This window comes from Patagioenas fasciata, chromosome 3, assembly GCF_037038585.1.
Source record: "Patagioenas fasciata isolate bPatFas1 chromosome 3, bPatFas1.hap1, whole genome shotgun sequence".
In the NCBI taxonomy this organism is placed as follows: Eukaryota; Metazoa; Chordata; class Aves; order Columbiformes; family Columbidae; genus Patagioenas; species Patagioenas fasciata.
The window spans coordinates 120450103-120472768 of record NC_092522.1 but is presented as its reverse complement, the minus strand read 5'-3'; the positions used below and the strand labels follow the sequence as shown (position 1 = coordinate 120472768).

The following is a 22666-nucleotide window of genomic DNA, read 5'->3' as shown; positions in this document are numbered from 1 at the left end:
GATCTCTTAGAATAACCTGATGGCTTCACGATGGTGATGTTTAGCCTGACTTGAAAGTAGTTGTGCTGGGGGAATGTCACCATCATTTTTTATTTTAAATATTTATTTTAAGATCATAGAATAGTTTGGGTTGGAAGGGACCTTCAAAGCTCATCCAGTGCCACCCCTGCCATGAGCAGGGACATCTTCACCAGCTCAGGTTGCTCAGAGCCCCATCCAACCTGGCCTGGGATGTCTCCAGGGATGGGGCATCCACCCCCTCTCTGGGCAACCTGGGCTGGTATATTAAGTATTTGTAATTTTTCATTTACATGAAATTGATTCCTTGAGAATCTAGATCTAGCTCCTTTTTTTACATATCTGCCTTTATGTCCAAGGTCATATGTACCAGTTAGTAACCATGGTAACAAAACTGGATTTACTACGTGTCACCTTTGCACAGGCTTTCAAAAGTGTGATTTCACACACTTAAACCAAGCCTGGGGTTGCAGTGACTCAGGTGGTTTTATCCTGGCAGGCTCGGAGCCACCAAAGCTGCTCTTTGTTGGGAGGGAGGCTGTGGGTGGGGAAGTAGGAAAACAAGAATATGGAAATAGAAAACAATACATAGAAAAGGATTTACATATATCACAAATCAATTTAGGTACCTACTTCATTGATATTCTCAGCAGTCCTTGACAGAGAAGTCAGGCCCAGCTCCTCTCCATCCTCAAGCAGCAGCTTTGTCAGTCTGATTCTTCCAGCGCTCTTGGCATAATTCCTTTGTAAGCTCTCCAAGTTCTTATTTTTTACCCTCTTAGATGATGCATATTCCTGTCCCAGTATCATCCCCTGGGGCTGTTCAAATCTATACTGATAACTGCTTTATCTAGAGTCATTCTTCTCCCCAAACTAACCCACTCATACAGTGATCATCCCAGCCAGGCCACCATATAGTTTCAAGGTGCACCAAATCCATACTAGTCCATCATTAACAGAATGCTCAGAACAGTAAAATATTAAAACAAATGGATTAAAAAAAGACACATATTTCTGAGAACTGACAGTCTTACTGTCCCACTCAAAAGACAGATACTGGCAGTACATAATGAGCAGTAAGAGAATATCTGAGGATGTGGTTACACAGTCACTTTTTAATAAAACAGATATCTGCCACTAACCAGGAGGGAAGCACTGGAATGAGCACACAGAATGGGGGACACAGTGGTGCTTTTCTGCACAGATTTGTGCCCGGTTGAATGGTGATGCCCAGCATGATGTCCAGGACACACCTTTGTAGCCTGTGTGTTATGCAAATACTTTTGTAATAATTCGTCGTAATTATTCTTAAAATCTAAAATTTGTGTTTTAGTTGTAATTCAGCTGAATTACAGAGAATTCAGTATTTTTTCTGTTAGAAAGCAGAAAAGTAGTGAAGCGGTTTTCTTTAAAAAAGAATGTTTTATTATTGAGGCTAGTAAATACAAGAAATTAAACAATTGAACATTAACATAATATGCAAACTGCATAGGTACACCATGACTTAGAAGGTCTTTTGATGCGATGTACAGAAATTACGCTACATTTGCAGCCAGTGCTTTTTGTGGAAATACTTGTAAAGAATCCTGGTGCCTTATAATGATATAATGTGTTTGCAATCAGAGTTAACAAGTTCACGGATCGTGAGGGGCGCAGGCCCCGTATACTCGTCGCCAAGATGGGTCAAGATGGCCATGACAGAGGAGCTAAAGTTATTGCTACAGGATTTGCAGACATTGGCTTCGACGTGGACATAGGTCCGCTCTTCCAGGTATGACTGAGCAGTGACAAAGGCAATTAAAACGCGGCAATTTTCCCTCTAATGCTCGTTCAGCAGCCAGGCTGGGGCTGTTACTCGTCACTTAATCCTCTTTCCATGCAGACACCTCGAGAGGTGGCCCAGCAGGCGGTGGATGCAGACGTGCACTGCGTTGGCGTCAGCACGCTCGCAGCAGGTCATAAAGCTCTTGTGCCTGAACTCATCAAAGAACTCACTGCCCTTGGCCGGCCGGACATTCTTGTCATATGTGGAGGTGTCATCCCCCCCCAGGTACGGGTCAACGTCATTTCCATCAAGACCAAGTCACTGCTTTATTTCTGTTTGTGCTGTTTTTAGCGGTTTTCTATACACTGTTAATGTCAGAGGCAATTTACAGCGCTGAAGGCCACTGTGGACAATCACCAGGGTCAGCACAGATCTGCAGGACGGTTGCAAAGTGCTGTCAGGTCTCATTGATCTGGTCTTTTGTTCACTGTGTCCTGGTTTAACTTTCAGTGTTTTTCGAGTGGAATATTAAGTTGTGTTGTCAAAAGACTCGCCTCAGGGAGATGTTTTTTTCTGCTCTGTTGTTTCCAATTATAAGTATCTTGCAAATTACTGATAAAGGTGAGCTCCTGTCTTAAGAGACTTTATGACTTGCAGTAATATTTTGGGAAAGACACAACTAGTAAGACATATGGGGGGTCTTGGCACCTATAGACTACACATCTCATTCACTGTTCAGCCTCTCCTCATGTTCCACATTGTCAGGCCTCAATGTTGCTTCTCATTCCCGCTGCCTGACTAAACTGTTGAACAGTTGATGGGATTTCTTTGCCGTCAGATCTCTCACTTTGTCTTAAAATTTTCCTTAGCCCATCCATGGTGTGCCTGGATGTATCACCTTTAGGGTCACCTTCTGTCTAGAGATTCAAATTGATTTTCCTTATAAATCTCCTGTTACTTCCTTTTCTAGCCAATTAGGTAAGTGTTCAAGAATGACAGCTTTTAAATGAAACAAACAAAACTGGTTGTATTTTTCCAAGAGACAAATTGTGTTCTGTACAATCTCTCAATGGGATGCTACTCGCCTGTGGTTAGAAAAGGTATAATATATCCTATATAGAAGTAAGAGAGACTACATAATTGCTTCCTAAGCAATCATAAAATTAGAGTAACTTAGATTGCAAGAGACCACTGGCAGTCATCTGGTCCAAGCCTTAATTTAAGCAGGTTTTTAAGAAACAGAAGTTAGACTGAATTTGAATGAGGTTATTCAGGGTTACGCCCAGTTGACTTTTGAATATTTTCCAAGGATCTGACATTAGTCTGATTCTAAACAGTTAGTCTGATTCTAGTGCTGCCTCTCATGGGGACTTGATGCATTTCTCAGTGTACAGGATAGAGCATACACCAATTATTAATCAATCATTAATTTCCTGTTGCACGAGTAACTACAAATCTTAAATTTCTCTCTGCACAGGATTACGTCTTCCTGTATGAAGCCGGCGTTGCCAACGTGTTTGGTCCAGGGACTCGGATTCCAAAAGCAGCTGTCCAGGTGTTGGATGACATCGAGAAGTGCCTGGAGAAGAGGCAACAATCTCTGTGATGCTGAAATGTCACAAAATGCGACCAGCCTTATACTAATCGCTTAGGGAATGTCCTCATCAGCAAGGGACAGCCAGCCATGGACCTTTGGTTCCACTGCCCTGGTGTTTTGTGCTTTCTAAGAAAGTTATAAATTCTCTGCTTGTTCTATTTGAGGATTTATTTATATATGTACTCACAAGAAAATTTTCTCTCTAGAACTACGACTTCAGGGAATAAAGGGAATTCAGTAGGTGGGTTTGGGTTATTTTTCTCCACATATACTGATAAATAAAACATCTCTTCCAGCTCTTTGGTTCATCTCTTTTGCATGCGGTGAACTTCTTTTGCATTTTTTGGCAGGCATTGTAGACCTAGAAGTCTTCAGGCAAAATCACTGAAGTTCAGCAGAGACGCGATTGAATCCAGCAGCACTTTGATGTTAACGTTAATCTGACTTAAGTCTCTTTAGAAATGCATAAATAGATAAACCATCATTTTTCAGAGTTCATTATTTAATAAGATACAAATCCTGCACCTCGTAGTAACCTGTATGGGAGCAGCCTCTGCTCTGTCTGCGTTGCTGCCCTTCCCTGGTACTTGGTTATTTCTGAAATGAAGTTAATTTCATTGTTCCTGTTCCCTTACTTAGTTCTGTAGTGTTGTCCAGTATTGTTCTTGCTGTCCCTGCCTCTTTAGCAGTTGTGACTTCCTTCATGCACATTGATCCTAAATTCTCACCGTTCTTGCCTCCTTTTCAGAAGGAATTGGATTCGTACACGTGAAACATCCTTTGTGGAATCCATAGAAGGCAAATGGGGTCTGAGGGTCTGCTGAGGGGCAGTCACTGGCATTAGGGCCCTACCCCACTTTGTTTTGCCATGCTGCTAATTGCATCCCATCATCAAATGAGACTGCAGCCTCCCTGGGATAACACTTGTCTCTGCCTTGTGGTGGCAGAGGCTGTAATACGCCTCAAAGATGTTCAGTGTCATTCAAAATGAGATTTTTCTGCAGTTGTCTGGAAATTATAGATCCAATTAGCAGCATTGTATCATCACTTCAAAGCTTGCAGTTTATAAGATCTTTAGTTAAAATAAGCTTGTTTACTGGGGCACATGCCCAGAATCTCACACTGCTCAGAAACAAGGAGGTTAATTGACTTACTGTTTTCTTCTCCCTGTCTTTCTAATTAAGGTTTAAAGTATTGATCCCAAACCAGACCATTGCCTTTAAAACTCCACGGGGGTTTTATCCTCAACTATTTATAAGTATCTGATTCCCTCCAAGAAGATCAGTATGGTTCAAACCAGGATATACAGAAGGTGACAACAATAAAAATACTCACTTAGGCCTTTTCACAAGCCACTTTGCCTGCCAGCTAGAAAAATACAAAGTGTCAGTGACCTCTAGACTTACAAATGACACTGTTTCATTCATTTTTCCTGTTTTGGTTGCTCTGCTCTTTGGAAATTTATGTCATCTACCTGTTTGCCTTACAGTTTTGGCTATTTTTGACTCTCATGATCTTTAAAATCTGCATCTTGTTCCTTTTGAATTCAATAATTAAAAAAAAAACCAACACCAAATTCAGCTGGAATCACTCCAGGCCTTTATTCCTTGAAGGAGAAGCCTATTAAAGCTCTAGACTAGGACTAACACGCATTGGTTCTCTCCTGTCATATCGAGGTTTGAAAATAAAACTGTGGGAATAGGAAGATACTGGTTTTCTCCCCCAGCACACAGTGTTTGTGTGAGGCCCTTTAAGGAAAGAAAATATCCAAGAGAACAGACTTCCCTTCAAGCAAGCCGTCAGTTCGCTGCCAAAGTCGAGATTCCTTACGGGGACGACGAGCTAAGCGGGAACATGCATTTCCCATATGTTCTGTGCTGCTGGAGCAGCTCAGCGATGAGCGTTGTCCTTCCTGACAAGTTGATGTTGGGCTGTCAGCCCTCGTTGGTAACGCTGAACGGGCACGAACTAAAATCTCAGACGCTGCGCACGCTCTTCATCAACCTGGCTGCTCTAAAACTGCTGCGCCGTGCAGGCTGGGGAGAATTTGGGTTAGTGCAAAATCAAGTAGGTATTCTGCAAATATACGGAAATGTTTTGTTTCAGTATGAGTGGTTTTGGCATATTCCAGGACAAAATAGTAACTATAAACTGTGGGATTAGACACTCAGGTCTTTTTAATAGGAATGAGCAGGTTACTGCATGGCTAATTTCCTTTAGGAAGTTCCAACCTAGGTATTTTGTCATCTGTAAGGCAGTTTCTGTTTTGCAAAGATGCAAGGAATACGGACGGCTGCACCAGGGGATGTTCAGATGGGACCAAGAGGGTGGTTGAACGCTGGAACAGGTTTCCTGAAGACGTGGTCAATGCCACAAGCTTGTCAGGGCTTATGAGGTGGCGTTTGGACTTGGGGATGTGGTTTAGAGGAGGACGTGGCAGTGTGAGGTTAACGGTTGGACAACAGAACCCAAGGGAATGGCAGGAAGATGTGCCAGGGGAGGTTCAGGTTGGACATGAGGAAAAGGTTCTTCACCCAGAGGGTGCTGGACACTGGAACAGGCTCCCCAGGGAGGTGTCACGGCCCCAAGCCTGACAGTGTTCAAGAAGAGACTGGACAACGTCCTCAGACACACGGTGTGAACTGTGGGGTTGTCCTGTGCAGGGACAGGAGTTGGACTCCATGATCCTTGTGGGTCCTTCCAGCTCAGGACAATCTATCATTCTATGACTTGATGATTTTGAAGGTCTTTTCTAACCGAAATGGTTCTATGATTCTCTGCTTTGGTCAGTCCTGAAGTGGTCAGGCAGTTGGACTAGATGACTGGACTAGCCTAGTCTGTTCTAAGACGGGACGAAAGGCTGGAGATTCTGAGATCCTAATTTATGCATAGGAATTGACTTTGCAATGCATTGTCCTTCCTGATAGATACCATGGCAATACAAGAACCTGACCGTGGCACCGAGCCCCAGGACAGTGCCTGCATCATGAAACAAACCTTCCGCTTGATTCTCAAAAGGAAAGTAACCTTCCCAGTGTGGCAGATAGATCCTACAGAGGACAAATTTTGGTGAGGGAATGGAATCCATTTTTCGTTCTTAGTGTTTCACAGCCCTCAGGATTGGTGCTTTTGCACTTCTGTTAAGCTGTTCATCAGTCGGTGCTTTACAGTGGTCAGCAGCAAGACTGTCTCTATTGTGTGGGTAACAGAAGATACAACACAGAATCACAGAATGGTTGGGGTTAGAATGGACCTCTGAAGATCATCTAGTCCAACTCAATTAAGGCAAAGCTTAAGTGTTCTCCCCAAAGTCACACACTATTACTGGAAAAACACAAGTGGAACCAGGTCTCTGAAGTGTGAGCCTCGTGCTCTAACTGCTGGAATAATGACCTCCCTGAAGTAATTGATCTTTGTTCTGAAATTAGTCATATTTAATTTTACAGACAGAAAATTGACCCTTAACAGAAGTGATCAAATTCTGTTATTCCTTTGCCTAGATGGACAGACTGTCTACAAGGTTTTTTAACATAAGGCACTAAATTCCAATTTATTTTAAGGCAAATCAGAGTGGTAGTTAGAACCATAGAATCATTTCGGTTGGAAAAGACCTTCAAGATCATCGAGTCCAACCATAACCTAAATCTAGCATTAAACCACGTCCCTAAGAACCTCATTTAAACGCCTTTTAAATCCCTCCAGGGATGGTGACTCCACCACTTTCCTGGGCAGCCTGTTGTGTTATTTAACTTGATATGTCACCGCCTGAGTAGGGAGCTGTGTTTATCCTCAATGGAAAGGAAGGAGCCAAAGGTGGCTCACTCAGATGCAGATTTCCACCCTGTAAACTTCCACAGCCTGCTGAGATAACTGCCAGTATGTGAGCGGGTTAGTTAGATGTTCTTGGAGTTTTTAACCTCAAATATTTGTGTTGAGATGAGTGTGCTGGTGATTTTAAAAACTCAGATGCCCAAATTGACTCCTGAGATAAGTGCTTTCTGTTTCAGTGCCTTAGAAGATCACTTAGTTGACAACACAGGCCAGGGTTGGGCAGGAAATACCATGAAATTACTTATAATCTGACCGTAAATTAACTTCATGAAATGTAAGAAAAAACAACTAGCCCCCTGACGTTAATGCTATATGTGCTTTCCTAGGTCTCTGGTTCAAGGGCAGCCCTGCCTTTTCAACTTTCATTATAAAACCATCTAAAATTCAGAGTCTCTACTGGGGAAGTTTGGATTTGCTTCCCCCTGAGTCTGTAAAATGAAAAAGGTTTGAGCCATATTTGTTACACAAACACCTGGACTTTGATTTTCGAAAATGAAAAACATAAACAGGTAATAGATCAGGCTATTAAGGTATGATACTCAATAAATGTACAGGTCTTTTGGTTTTACAGAGATTTTGTCTGTATCGTGGAGTGGCATATTTTTCATATTACATAAATTTTAAAAGCATTTACAAGTGGATGTGGACCTGTTCTGCTCCTAAATTTTTCATGTTACATTGCGTTATTAATGTGCATGTCATTGTTCCATTCACAAGTCTGCAATTAGCAGATGGGAATTTATATTTTGCTGTTTATTTTAAACATCAAGCAACTGCCTAAGCGAAAACAAAACCTTTGAGATGGAAGAAGTTTAATTTTCCTCTCAGGTTATATTTTAAAGATGCTGATAATTGACATTCACCATAACAAATCCCTTTGCAGTGTGTTAACATTTTCTCCACACTCCTCTGACCCCTCTTTTCTTTACTCTATCATCCCTTTCACATTTCCTTCTGCCACCTCCTCGCCCTCCCCAGGAACACACTTTCCTAACACTCTCCTGCCTCTTCTCCTCTTCCCAAATACTTTCCTTCATCTTTCATAAGCTCCCCTTTCACATTACTGGTCCTTAAAGTTTCCTAAAGCCCGACTTGGTAATAAATCTGTGCACCTTAGTGTACGTCTTAGCTCTCATTTTGTTTGTTCTTTTGTAATCCAGACTCCACAGAGAAATAAATTCTCATAGCCACAGAAGTGCTCAAGCCTATCTTTTAATCCTGTTTTTTGCCTTAGCTGTAGTTTAGAAAATGAAACTAATTATTAGGATTTCAGAAGTAATTATTAGGGTTTGAGTGCGCTAGAAGTTTTCAAGAACTCAAAGTCCTTTCACTATCGTTTCAGATTGTTGTTTAAAATCTGCGCCAAATCTGCCCATGATTTACCTCTTCTTGTCTTAACCGAAACTAATACAAAGATGATAGATGTGATCAGCTGAGTAAGCAGGGGAAGCAAGAACCACTGCAGCTCTCAAGCCATATTTTGTACATTTCATACCCTAGAGAGATGTTTATGTCCCTTAATATCACAAAGAGTCAGAGAGCGAGCGATTTAAATTGTAGGAGCTCATCTTTTCCACCTCAGAATCTCTCTGGTTAAAAACCGGCTAGCAGGATGACATTATGGTTGTACATATTCTTTAAAGTTGATCAGCAAATTCCCTTCTCTGTTGTAATTGTGTTGGTGCTCCAGCCGATGCAGAACTTGGTGTCTCAGGAGCTCACACCAAAGCAATCAGAGCTGGGACAGCATCTGCAGGATCTGCCGGGCAGGTTGTCCTGAAGATGTCTTTTGGTGTGTTATACAGAATCCTCCTCCAGAAAACAAATGCTCTGACAGCTGTAATGGTAGCAGAGCTGTTATAGCACAGAATCACAGGATGGTTGGGGTTGGAAGGGACCTCTGGAGATCATCCAGTCCAATACACCTGCTAAAGCAGGTTCACCAGAGCAGATCACACAGGAATGTGTCCAGGTGGGTTTGAATGTCTCCAGAGAAGGAGACTCCACAGCCTCTCTGGGCAGCCTGTTCCAGGGCTCTGGCACCTCAGAGTAAAGAAGTTTCTCCCCATATTCAGACGGAACCTTCTGTGCTTCAGTCCATGCCCGCTGCCCCTCATCCTGTCGTTGGGCAGCACTGAAAAGAGCCTGGTCCATCCTCCTGACACCCACCTTGAGATATTTTTAAGTATAAATAAGCTCCCCAGTCTCGGCAAGCAACAGCATAAGTGCACAGTTCCTTTAGCTAAGAGATTCCTTTACTTTTTGTGCTATTTGTGACATGCAGACAACATCATTCACTGACTGCTGCCTTCCTGCCGAACCTCTGCAGACCGAGGCTGCTCAGCTAACATTTGAACTCATGTCTTGAGGAGCTGGAATTACATTATATGAAGCAAGGAACTGTTGATCTCTATAATTTGCTACCAGCCACTTCATCATCTTCTCCTGGTAGTGATTATTTCTTGCTACCCATATCGTTTTCTGCCTGTGTTACTGGAAAGTTACACTCTCAGTTGTGTTTATTGGGTAATACTTCGTGTTCAACCTACAGTTTTATCTGATTGCTGTTTTAATGACAGAGCCACAAGTTTGCAGATAGATGGCATTAAAAGGTAAAAATAGTAATAATAGTAATAATAGTAATAGTAGTAGTAATAATAATAATAATAATAATAATAATAGTCCTCTTTTAATTATAGCTGTTTCCCTGAAAATAAGTTTAGTTTATATGCTTTCGATGTTTAGTACATAAACCTATTTCCTCTAAAGTGGTAATTGTAGATATTTTTTTTGGTGTAGCTTAAAGACAATATTTGAGAGTTGCTTAAAAATATATGCTTAAACCTCTGTACTTGTCATAATATATGGAGGAAATCTATTTCCTCTTAAGTGGAAATTCTCAAAAAAAAATAGTGGTTTATTTTGTTATATAGCTTAAAGATAATATTCGAGAATTGCTTAAAAATATATACTTAAACCTCTCTATTTGGCAATCCCACTTGGTGAATTCCTACTCATTTGGACCCATGAGTGAGTCCAAGTTTTGACCTGCGTTGTGAAACCATCGCTGCGTTTCAGCGGGTTGCGGCTCCCTGGTTCTCCACCTTCGCAGCTGAGGAGAGACGCACGTTGTCTCTCCCGCTCCACATCGTCGACACCGGATTTTCAGCCGAGTTGTCAGTGCTGAAGAAAGGAACCCGCCAGCCCCAGCAACACTGCAACTGCTTAATTTCACGACGGAAAGTTTTGCTGAAAATGTAATAAATGAAAGGGTTGTACGCCGTGGAAGATTTGGCAAACAGACAGGGCAGCAGCGTAACGATGGGCTGTAGGGAGTCGCTGGAGTTAAATATGGACCAGAAGCTGGCTGCTGCATACGGTGTCCACGAGCTCAGGAACCCAACTGAGATGAGCACGGCCATCTGCAAGGGAAACAGGGCTTCAGTTGCCAGCTTGCACTGACAGGGCCTGATGCTCAGGCATGTGGTGTGTGGATGAAACCACACCTGAAACAGCTGAAATAACCAAAAACTTTATGCTTGCTGTGTTTGACATGAGCACAAGTGACACTAGACAGTGCATACACACAGAATCACACAGAATGTTAGGGACTGGAAGGGACCTCGAAAGATCATCCAGTCCAATCCCCCTGCTGGAGCAGGAACACCCAGATGAGGTTACACAGGAAGGTGTCCAGGTGGGTTTGAATGTTTCCAGAGAAGGAGACTCCACAACCTCCCTGGGCAGCCTGGTCCAGGCTCTGTTACCCTTATTGAGAAGAAGTTTCTTCTCAAATTTAAGTGGAACCTCTTGTGTTCCAGTTTGAACCCATTACCCCTTGTCCTATCATTGGTTGTCACCGAGAAGAGCCTGGCTCCATCCTCATGACACTCACACTTTATATATCTGTAAACATTAATGAGGTCACCCCTCAGTCTCCTCTTCTCCAAGCTAAAGAGCCCCAGCTCCCTCAGCCTTTCCTCACATGGGAGATGCTCCACTCCCTTCATCATCTTTATTACTCTGCACTGGACTTTCTCCAGCAGTTCCCTGTCCTTCTGGAACTGAGGGGCTTTATTTTTTTGGTGCTTTTATTCCCACCTTGCAGATCTACACTTTGATTATTTTTTTTTAATGAGGCAGTTGTTGTTTTCATTTCCTTCCCTGACTCTGGCTGTGCTATGTCATGGGAGACACAGCCCAACCAGACAGTACAGCCTATCAACACACTGGCATCTAGAAAGCTGGGTAAATTCAGCTTTTCCACAAGAAATGAGCAGCTGAAGTGCTATTTGGAGAAAAAAAAAAAAAAGTTATATCAAAAAATCTTGTTTCCATACAGAATGTCTATGTAGCTCTCACTCTGAATACCCCCTCAGTCAATCAAAAATATCTTGGATGACAGAATAAGACCTGCACCCCAACTACAATGTGAGTGGATTTAACAGCTGTTCCAGCATGACTGGAAATCTGTATGTCTGTGAAAATCATCGGTGCAACTGCCCTAAGGAAGGTTTAACAGGCTGCGTTGTACCTACAATATATTATCCTGATCACACTACTGTAATGACACAGATCCCAGGAGCCCCCTGCTTCTCTGAGGAGTGCAGAGCATGGGTTAGATCCCACATCTCTTTGGTCAACATTAGCCAAAAGCAATGAAGGGTCATCATGTGCCACGCACAAGCAGAGCCGGTTCTCTGCAAGCTCCTGATTACTTCAGGCTCTTTTCAGCGAGATAACTCACCAGTGTCAGCTTCTTCTCCAGTTTAGCTGCGTGAGGGATCCTGTCGATATTCTGGATCTCTTGGTAGGCTTTATGAACCTTCCAGGCGATTCCCAAGTAACAGGCAACGATGGTCAGGGCAGGCAGGACCGTGCACAGGAGGAACATGCTCAGGATGAAGGAAAAGCCATTGGAGGAGTTGTGGAACTTGCTCCAGGCTATTGTACAGGAGATGCCAAATGGCTCGGGGCCATAGTAGCCCCAGCCTACCAAGGGCAGAATGGCCCAGAGCAAGGAGTAGAGCCAGATGGAAGTAATCACGAAGCGAACAGCGTTCTTGGTGATTTTGCTACCTGCAAGAAAGAGGAAGAGCAAGCATATATGGATGGCATCTCAGCCACACATTTTTTGCCATAACTCATTCTCCAACAGAAGGATGGTGGCTACAAATATGCCTGGGATGCTGCTGCAGTTCCCTAACATTTGGTCTTCTTGAGAAACATAACAGAAAGTGCCCATGGATTGGGTGAGACCTGAGTACAGCCCTCTGCGCTGATCTAAAGTTTGGCAAGTCAGGGAGCTTTACAAGAACAAGTTGACCCATAATGTACCATGTTCCCAGCCCAGGAATGCCAGGAGAACACTCTTTCCTCTCAAGGTTCATTATGTCTTCTTGCACACAAATAGCAATCTGAGACAGTCTGGTCCAGCAAAACATTTGGGCTGTGCTCCTTCAGGTAGTTTCGCTTGGTATTAGTGAGAAGTAAGAAGCCTCATTGTTTAAGTAGGAATTTAATCAGAACCTTCTAGGAGCATTAGAGGATTGATATTGGACTAGAAGTTGAGGCTTATTGCTCCAGTTATTGAACTCATACTCCAGGCCATATTCTGCAAAGGACCTTTCTGAGCTTAATAGCCCAAATGCACCATTCTGAATTTACCAGAGACATAATTACTTACTGTTAGATTTGGATGAATTGGTGACAAGGAATCGAATCACAGCCATGGCACACAGGGTCATCATACTGCAGACGCCAAAAAGGAATCCCATCAGGGCATAATAGATGCAGGACACATCTCCTCCCAGCCAAGCGTGGTTCCAGGCAGATGCAATGGCCAGCGGATACATGCTGATGGCCATTCCAATATCCGCTACTGCCAGGTTGACAGTAAGCAGCTCTGGTGACTTCAGGAGGGAAGAGCGTTTCACAGCTGTAGCAAGGACAACTGAATTTCCGAGGACTGTGAGGATGGCTGAAAGAGAAGAGTCAGCACAGACAATACTATCACATAGTTAACACAACTGTGAAATGCTTATCTATACAAAGGATGTGGAAAATACCAGTCACTAGCCTGGGTCTAAAGTCTACAAAACAAGACAGACTGGGAGACTAGCCCTAATTCAGCATCTCCCAGGTCATCACTATCACAGAATCACAGAATAGTGTGGGTTGGAAGGGACCTTCAAAGCTCATCCAGTCCAACCCCTGCCATGAGCAGGGACATCTTCACCCAGATCAGGTTGCTCAGAGCCCCGTCCAGCCTGGCCTGGGATGTCTCCAGGGATGGGGCATCCATCACCTCTCTGGGCAACCTGGGCCAGTGTTTCACCACCATCAGTGTAAACAATTTCTTCCTCATGTCTGGCCTGAATCTCCCCTCCTTTATTTTAAAACCATCACCCCTTGTCCTATCACAATAGGGCCTGCTCAAAAGTCTGTCCCCATCTTTTTTATCAGCCCTTTTTAAGCACTGAGAGGCTACAATAAGGTCTCTCCAGCTATGCTGTGCTGATGCTGTGCAAACACACTAGTGTGTATCTGCTGTGCTTTGCTATGAAACCTGGTACTTCAGCTCATGGCAAGGAAACTCATTCTCTTACATAGCAGATAAGAAATGTCACCTAGATGGCATTTCTGAGAGCTGCTACACAGCTCAGCATCCTCACCACGGCACCTGTGGTTTTGCTTCGGTTGGCTCTAGGGTTTCAATTCCTGCTTTCTTGCGAGGCAGGGAATTCCCTGTCAGGCTGTGTTCCCACTATGGACCTATGAGAGCACAGAACACTTCAGATTTCTGTTCACAGCCTCCTGTAGGGCTGGCCAGCCCTACCAATTGGGGGAAATTTCGTCATATAAATAGTAGACCGTATCTTGTCCCTTGTCACATTATAGCTCTTTACTTCTATCTCACACCCCCCTCTCCATGCAGTGTATCCCACCTATTTCACTGAGGCTCCTATCATGTGAACAGTTTGTACTCATTCACTCTACTCTTACAGTATCTTGCACAACATGCTATCAAATAAAATGGAACTATCCAGCTCCATTTTTCCCTGGTAATATCCTCATTTACATCTCCATCCTACTGAAGAACTCCACCTATCCTACTCATTTGTCTCCTCCTCCCACCTGGTGCCCTCCACTTCCCAAAGCCTTCCTGCCTGGCCAGCAGGTGAAGGGAGGTGATTCTGCTCCCCTGCTCTGCTTTGGTGAGACCCCACCTGCAGTTCTGTGTCCAGCTCTGGAGCCCTCAGCACAGGACACACATGGACCTGTTGGAGAGGGGCCAGACAAGCCACAGAAATGATCCAAGGCTGGAACAGCTCTGCTGGGAGGACAGGCTGAGAGAGTTGGGGGTATTCAGCCTGGAGAAGATAAGGCTCCAGGGAGACCTTATTGTGGGCTTTCAGTGCTTAAAAGGAGCCAATAAGAAATATGAGGACAGACTTTTTAGCAGGGCCTGTTGCAATAGGACAAAGGGTGATGGTTTTAAATTAAGGGAGGGAAGATTCAGGCCAGACATGAGGAAGAAATTGTTTACACTGATGGTGGTGAAACACTGTCCCAGGTTTCCCAGAGAGGTGGTGGATGTCCCATCCCTGGAGACATCCCAGGCCAGGCTGGACGGGGCTCTGAGCAACTTGATCTGGGTGAAGATGTCCCTGCTCATGGCAGAGGGGTAGATCAGATGAGCTTTGAAGGTCCTTTCCAACCCAAACTATTCTGTGATCCTCTTTGCAATGGATCTTCCAGTGAAGCCCCAGCACCAGCCTCCTTGGCTCTGAGCTGCCTTGACAGTAAACATGTGGTGGCTGGTCAAGCAACTGAGAATCAGAATGTGCTGCAGTTCCGACACCCACACTGTTCTGGTGGTCTCTGAGTCAGTGAGACCAGACCATAGAAATTGTTTAGCCAGCAGCACGCAACAGACCAGAGATTGCTTTGTAAAAGTACCTGTCAGACATACGTTACTCAGATATGCCATAGGGCTCCAAAGCATTCATGACAACAGTGTCAAAAGTACACATGGCAAACAACTCATTTTTTCTTTCAAGTGAGCATTGTGCTGGAGCTACCTTCCTAAGAATCTGTCCTCTAAAGTCAGAAGTAGGGAAACAGCAATAGTTTCTGTCATGTTCCCTTGGTGCTGTGAAAGCAGAAAGGATGCATTTGCCCACTGATGCCCCACAATAAAGTGCCCACAGATTAATTAATAAAGGCACATGCAGCAAAACAGAATAAATACATTGCCATAAACCCAAGGATGTGCAGAGGTGCCAAGAGAAAGCCTTGAACTGAAGAGATGTACAAATCTGAGACCCCACATCCCTCATTCCTTCACTTTCTAACCACACACATTCACTTGGTACCTCTGGATATGCTTGAAGGGTCCCCTGAGCTCTCAAGAGCTCTGTGTCTGCACACACAGAGATGCCCACGGTCGCGTGGTACGGGGCCTCTTGCTGACAGACAGCAACCTGTGGCTGGGTGGGAAGATCACTCTCCTGCCAAAAGACAGCGGCAGACTGGGACATCCTCAGGCTTCAGGAGCAAAATCAACCCAGTTAACTTTCTTCTGTGAGAACTCTAATCACCGTGCAAAATGTAGGGAGTAGAACTCAGTCATCATGGGTGGGCATTCCGGCCCAGCCTTAATTTTACTTTGACAGATGCTATTCTCCTCCATCCTGTTGCCTGTGAGGTTGCTGGACAGCACAGGAGAAAACTCTGAACTGTATCTATGTGCTTCCTCTTGTGTGAGAAAACAGCTGGCATTAAAAGAAAAAATTCATTGTTTTGGAGATTTTTCTCACTCTGAGTTGTACTTTCTGCTGTCAGCACAGCTGAAGGGACAGTACAGTGTGTGGAGAAACATGGGCGAGATGTGAAATGCTCAATTCCAGCATTGCTGCCCAAAGCTTCTCTATTAAACCACATAGAAATATATGTTTGTCTTTCTTAAATGTGTCTCAACTGGGGTTTTCAAATGAGCTGAAGGGAGGAAGGTACTTCCATCTCAGCAAAATTCAGTTGGACTGCATGCCTAACCCAATTCAGTTCCTCTCCAAATCTGCACCAAGAGTAAACAAATCACCTGGGTACATGCAGCAAACAGACAAGGGAGAAAATGCTTTTCTGAAGTCATGCTGGAGCAGACTGTACATACCCTCACCCGTATTTCATTGTAAATCTGCCTTCAGCAGGGCAAACAGGTCATTAAATAAACATCAGAACTGCTATTTGGAAACGCTTTGCTATTTAATACCAGTTTATCCTACCAAGACACAGCTGCTTTTCATGCATAGTGACACCTCCCTCCCCCCAAAGATTCGACCAAAGTTGCTCTCCCCTTATCAGTCCCATGAAACCGGCTGCCTCATCTCTCAATTCACAGGACTGAGATGCCAGGATAAAATATAAGACAACTTATTCTGAATCCTTGTGACACCAGAGAGGCAAACTTGTGCTGGCCAAGTCTTCAGCAACAAAACAAAAGATTGCAAATCTGAACACAAAGATTAATCCTCACATCCATCCGACCCGAAGGCACTAAGCAGGGGAACCTGTGTGGAAATAGATGTTCTATCATTTCCCTCCAGCCTCCTCTGACTGACCGCAGCACGGATGGAGGATCCCCAGTATGTCCTCTCCTAGGCTTCAAGCAAACAAGCAGGCTGTGAAGGCAGAACTCACCTATGATCAGGAGAAAGACCCCAGCTCCGTAATCCACAACTGGGTGGAGTTTGGAAATGTATTGCTCATCCATTGTTCCTTGTGGAAGGTTTTAAATCAAAGGTGCAGTGATTGTAGGCACAAAGGGGCTCTTCCTCATGGTTTGCCGGCTGCAGATGTGAGCCGGGCAGTTGGGTGCTGTGTGTAAAGACCCTTCTGCCTTCTCCTCTCTCCCTCCTTCTGTGTGGCAGGGGAGAAGCTCAGAGGAAGAGCAAGGCTCCCTCCCTGGGGAGACAGAGTGAAAACCAGGCAGAGCCACTGCCGGAGCAATCCCGCCTGCCTGGCAGAGCATCTCTCCACCCACCCCCTCCTCTCGCACTGCTCTGCTCCTTGGCTTGTCAAAGCAACTTCACACTGCAAATCCCCTCAGACTGCCATTGCTGAGCAAAAAACAATTGTCGTTCAACCATCAGTAGCCTCGGTAAATAAATCCAAGCTGAGGGATCAGGAAGGGGAATGAATGTTGGGAGTTGTGTTTTCCAGCTTTATGGCTGCATATGGGAAGTATGAGGTTGGGATGGTGGATTTCTATGTCGAAGTATTAGAGGAAAGCTGTTTGCTGCAGGGGTTCAAAAGGGTCAAAGTCACGTTGCCAAAGGCAGGAGTTCCAGAGCTGCTTCAGGGCAGAACTGGAGGATACTCAGTCCAGTACTCACAGCTGCAGAGCTCCATGGCAGAACCAAGCTCTGAGTTCACTCCACTGACACTCCGCTGCTGGTACTCAGCAAGCTATGGGAGCAACATCTCACATCCAAGTTTACCTTCTCCTTGTAATATCCAAGCCTGAAATCACCATAATGCCCTCTCAGTCTTTATAAACAATGAGAAGTTTTGCTCCAGGCTCCAAATATGTGTTACAGGCTCATCTATCAATTTACATATGCAGGTCTTGATTTTGGTGCACACAGTTTACAGCCCTGCAGTTGCAATGCCATCAAGTTGACTTTTAGCTACCGCAGTAGCCAGCCAGCACACTGAAGAACTGATCTATTCTAAATTATTTAATTCCAGCACCTGCATATGTTAAACTGCATTAGCATTATTCTCTGCTTGGCCTATTTTACTCTGTTCAGACATAGGGAATTTTAAGATCCCTAAGGATCCTAAGGATCCCCTAGGTATCTCGTGTGCCATCTAGATGGTATTTAGGCATGCAAGTATAGCAGTACCAGCCTAAATTCTGAAATCCTTAGGAATCTGAGAGACTTTAAAAGCTTTGAGTTTCACCAGAAAGCTAAACTGGCCATGCACAGATTTGCTGCCACCTCAGCCTTGCTGAATGTCTCTGGGCTTGTTCTCTGCTGAAGCTGCCTGGGATTTCCACACCAGGGATCTGGGCACTGAAGACTTTGAGGAGTTTAATTCATAGCACAGGACTCAGTAGCACTCACAGCCTTCTCAGGGAATGTTTGTCCTAAAAGCTTAGCCATTCTCTCTGAAATGGAGAAACTGGTTCTCTCCACTGGTTTCAGAGACTCTTTCCTGTAAGAGTATTAAATTCTGAAGATTATGGATGCCTTGGGATGAGGAAAATGCCATAACAGAAAGGTAGTTTCTCCACTTGAAGCTGGATCAGTCCACACCTAACTCACAAAATTAGAGGGAGAGAAAACAAATGGTATCTAACTCTGTAGTATGGTGCTGAAGTGAACTCCTGCTCCAGAAGTTGTTAGTATATTTTAGAATGAACAGCTAGGGCATCAAGAAAGATGCAGAGGTGCTGCTCAGGGTGTAGTTATCACTTCAGAGAAACAAAATCCCTGTATTTGGGACCCCACATCAGGATTCCCCACCATCAGCATGTTGGGTGTTACAAGTTTTGTTCCTACTAAATCTGCCTCCAGCAGAGAACTTGCATACCAAATTCAGCACGAATTCTGCTGTCACAGACACAAACTATTTTTAAAGGAGACTGAGCACTGCTAAGAGTTAGGTGGCTTCATTAGCCCACAGCAAAGCTCTAGTTCCCAAATCCTGCTCCCAGGAGCTGCACATAGGGAAGATCTAGCAGAGGAGAGCAGAGGGGAAATGTCTATTTTTCCATCAGAGTAGAGATACTGTACCTCCTAGTCTTATCAGAGTGGAGGTTTCAAGAGATTTTACAACCTTGGAAATAATTTTCCTGTGCTAAGCTATTTCTTGACTGAGACTGGCTTATGTGTAGTCAGCAAAAATGCTTCTGAAAAATTCCCCCAACCCATCCCATGTTATTCCAAAGTCAGTAGAAGCACAACAGAGTCTGCACATATTCATGGCACAGGTAAGTACTATGACATGGCATAGCTCACCGGTTCTTCTTCAGAGCTTATAAAATTCTAGTTGATGACAAAAATTGCTGGCCTGAAAAATCTGAGCAGGTAAGACAAAAAGGTTGTGAGGTTCTTGTTTAAAATGGACAGCTAGGAAGGCATGAGTTATGGGTAGAGAAAAGACAAAATGAGCAGGAGGGACTTTGACTCTTATCTGGGTGAAGAGAGACTGATGTTCCAAACCTTGAGCTAAAGAAAAGAACACACAGAATCACAGAATCACTGAGGCTGGAAGGCACCTCTGAACATCATCTAGTCCAAGCCTGCTGCTCAGAACAGGATCAGCTACAGCAGGTTGCTCAAAGCTGTGTCCTGTTGGGTTTTGTGTATCTCTAAGGATGGAGACTCTACAACACGTAGAGTTCCTCTGTGGGCAACTCATTCCAGTGCCTCTCTGTGGTCTCGTTCAAAGTCTGATATGGTTTTTGAATAACGACACCACCTAACTCAAGAGACCAAGCACCTACTCATTAGCTGTTCAGTGCAGATGTCCTTCAACGAACACTCCTCAGCAGCAGATAGTCAGCTGAATGTGGTTGGCTGCTGCACGGCCTCTCAAGCCTTGGGTATATAAGTGAGTATCAGTTTAGTCTAGGAAGGCAGGATATATATAATATGAATTATAAAAGGAAGTTCTAGCAGAAAAGCCTAAGCCAGAAGAGATAAGATGTCCCAAAGTGTGCCTAGTAATGAGAGTCTTAAATTGCTCAATCAAATCATTGTAGTCGGTTCAAATAAGAGAGGTTACCATTTGGTCCCAATGTGGGGAAGAAATGCCTGCTAGAGTCCGCAAAAGACACAGCAAATCCTGTGACAGAAAGTAAACGATTCCTGCATTCTGTCAATCAATGCAATATAGTGCACATAACATCATAATATTGGTAAACAAACACCAGATCACCACAAAGAGGCTGGAATTTGACTGTTTACCTTGTTAAACTCACAGAAGAGTTTGTGGCACTGTTTTGGGCTGGGCCACCTAGCATTGTCCTAAGTCATTCCAGGCAGAGGTCAGCTAAAATGGGCCCACAACCATTCCCAGCAGGCAGTAAGGTCATCAGTTTCGAAGAGAAAGTGACACTGTACAGACATTGCCTGTGGGTTTTGCTCTTACTGTGGGTGCAAACATTTAGCTGAGAAAAGATCCTCAAGGTGCAGTCATTAGATGAAAAGTGGATGTTTTAAAGGATTTTTAGTGTTCAAATAGAGCTTATAATTCTCATAAAGAAAATTATCAGGAAAGTTTCCTGTCCTGTCCTGTGAAGTCAACTCACCTAATGCTTCTTTTTGGCCATTCTTGACAAAAATATGACTGAGGGCTCAGGTTAGGGGGCTTGATGTCACTCAATCCAAGCCAGATCTCCTGCTTTCCCACTTGTTGCCTGGTCCATCCTCTCACTACTGAAAGAAGATATTAAATTTCTTCAGGCAAGCAAAGAGAAACCAGAGGCAGAATTAAAACATTTTGCTGAGAATTTAATTACTCCCTGGAGACCCCATTGGCTACAGCAGGAGCCTAGTCCTCTTCCAGCTTTTGTGGGCACCTTAGATTAGAATGTGTGGATATTTCATGCTGGTTTAGATGGCACTTTATTTATTGTGAAACCCGGAGCTTGGCATTCACATGGGGTAGGATTACATCAACAGTTCAGTTACGAAATGTAAGAAAAGAAAATAAATGATTAAAACCAGAAGAGCTGACTGATCCCAAATCCAGTGCATTATTCATATGTCATTTAACAATAACACGTTGTACCCAGCATTATCTTTCTGCACATCAGATCAATCTAGATTATCTGTTTACAACCAAAGCACAGTCGATGTTTATACATCTTGACAGACCCAATTTTGGGGGATCAGATTTTAGAACTGTTTTGTGAAATTTCCCTTCAATTTAAGAAGGTACTCTTTAAATTAGACAGACGGAAGAATACAGTTGCTGTCTACTTACTTCTGAAAGGCTATGTGAAGCTTTGAACAAAAATAAGAACTCACCCTGAGACCATATGTATACATTTGATGTAAACATATACATATAGAGAAAACAAATTCCTATTGTTGATGTGCAATAAAACAAGGTATGGACAGGCTACGGGTTATGTAATTACTTGATTTACTTGATGCTACCAGGTTACAACATCCTACAACTTAATTCTTCCTTTCCACAGAAAAAACCAAATCTTTAGGAACAAGCAAATTGTTCTGAATTATCAGTTTGCCAGTATGTGGTAGTTTAGAATAAAATAAAATGTCTCAATGTATGGAGATGTTTGGTCCAAGAGTACCTGTTTGTTTTGATACAATATATTGGTACTATATATCAATATCATTGATCTCTCCTGATATCTGGAGAGAAATACCCATCTATGTCCATATCTGCACAGAATTAATGTATATCAAAAATAGTAACGTACCATTTAGAAGAAGAGCATGGCTTTGCTATTTCTGTTTGTTCGTTCTGTTCAAATCTTCTCTTTGGTGAAGACTCCGAGATCTCAAGCTGAGCAGTGTACTGCAGAACACTCTATTTGGACAGTCCCTTTTGGGTGCCGCCTTCTTGCTTCAAAACAAGTCTGCCATGACGCACATTCAAGCTTTTTCATTAATAAATCCCACCTTTCTCAAACTAGTTGGAGGACATAACTTCACCATATTCTTCAGGAATCCCTACAACTTCCTTCCATTAAACTATTAGTCTATTTTTACAGTCTTAATTTTAGAAGCTCACCTTTGAGCTGAGACCTTTAGCTGAGCTTCGAGTTTTCACCTCCATTTATAGAAACCAGAATCAGCATTTAAGTTGAAGTCTCAGAGTCTGCTCATGAAGTTGTATGTTTTCAACAACCAGATCTTGTTTAAGCTGGTATTTGCAACCTCAAGCATAGCAATTTGGAAATTGTTTTCTTCTGGATGTCTACACTGACTCGCATGTTATTATCTGAGGGATTATTTACAAAATCTAAATTTGGTCTAGGGACACTAACCTCCCTAGTTTCCCTCAACAGTAACTGAAGGAAACTTCATCCTTAGAGAACCCAGTTTGTATTAATAAATTTTACTCTTTCACTAAAATAATTCTTACAGTTACTACTTGGCTGTTGGTTAACCCAAAGTGAGTACAGTTCTCCACCATCACAGTTGGAGAATCACCAGGAAGACCTGAGTTGCAGCTGTTATTCTGGGTTTGACCCCAGAGCAGAAAATGGACTCCAAACCCAAGACCAATTTGTACACACATGACTGATCCTAAGATTTCTTAACATCTCATTTCTTCTTTACTTTTAAGATTCGTTCATTGCTACTGACAATTTGAGGAGAGAGTAAATAGCAGTGAAATATGAGGAAGCAAAAACTTGTACAACTTCCATACTAGCACTAGTAAGTATATAATGGAATTAAAACCAG

At 43.4% G+C, this 22666-nt stretch overlaps 2 protein-coding genes across 3 annotated transcripts in view; one reads left to right on the top strand and one right to left on the bottom strand.

Moving 5' to 3' along the window:
• Positions 1–3688, top strand: part of MMUT (methylmalonyl-CoA mutase) — a 31107-nt gene extending 27419 nt beyond the window's left edge. For both annotated transcript variants that reach the window (XM_065834595.2, XM_065834596.2), the window contains exons 11-13: positions 1642–1789; positions 1901–2068; positions 3261–3688. In XM_065834595.2, coding sequence (XP_065690667.2) covers positions 1642–1789; positions 1901–2068; positions 3261–3389 — 445 coding nt within the window. In that variant the 3' untranslated portion in view covers positions 3390–3688. The remainder of the gene's footprint in view (positions 1–1641; positions 1790–1900; positions 2069–3260) is intronic.
• Positions 3689–9901: 6213 nt separating this feature from the next.
• Positions 9902–17111, bottom strand: LOC136099246 (opsin-5-like). Its single transcript, XM_065833214.2, has 4 exons — positions 16914–17111; positions 12898–13191; positions 11959–12290; positions 9902–10633 (listed from the first exon to the last, which is right to left on the bottom strand). Exons 1-4 carry the CDS (start codon positions 16984–16986, stop codon positions 10286–10288), a joined length of 1047 nt encoding a protein of 348 aa, XP_065689286.1. The 5' UTR covers positions 16987–17111; the 3' UTR covers positions 9902–10285.
• Between the last annotated feature and the right edge of the window lie 5555 nt (positions 17112–22666).

Bases quoted from the DNA above. Each gene is read 5' to 3' on its own strand.
- LOC136099246 (XM_065833214.2), bottom strand. From the start codon at position 16,986: ATGGATGAGCAATACATTTCCAAACTCCACCCAGTTGTGGATTACGGA. The intron at 13,192-16,913 runs GTGAGTTCTGCC...CTTCTCTTTCAG, and splicing joins GGTCTTTCTCCTGATCATAG to CCATCCTCACAGTCCTCGGA. The intron at 12,291-12,897 runs GTAAGTAATTAT...TCTTTCTTGCAG, and splicing joins CAATTCATCCAAATCTAACA to GTAGCAAAATCACCAAGAAC.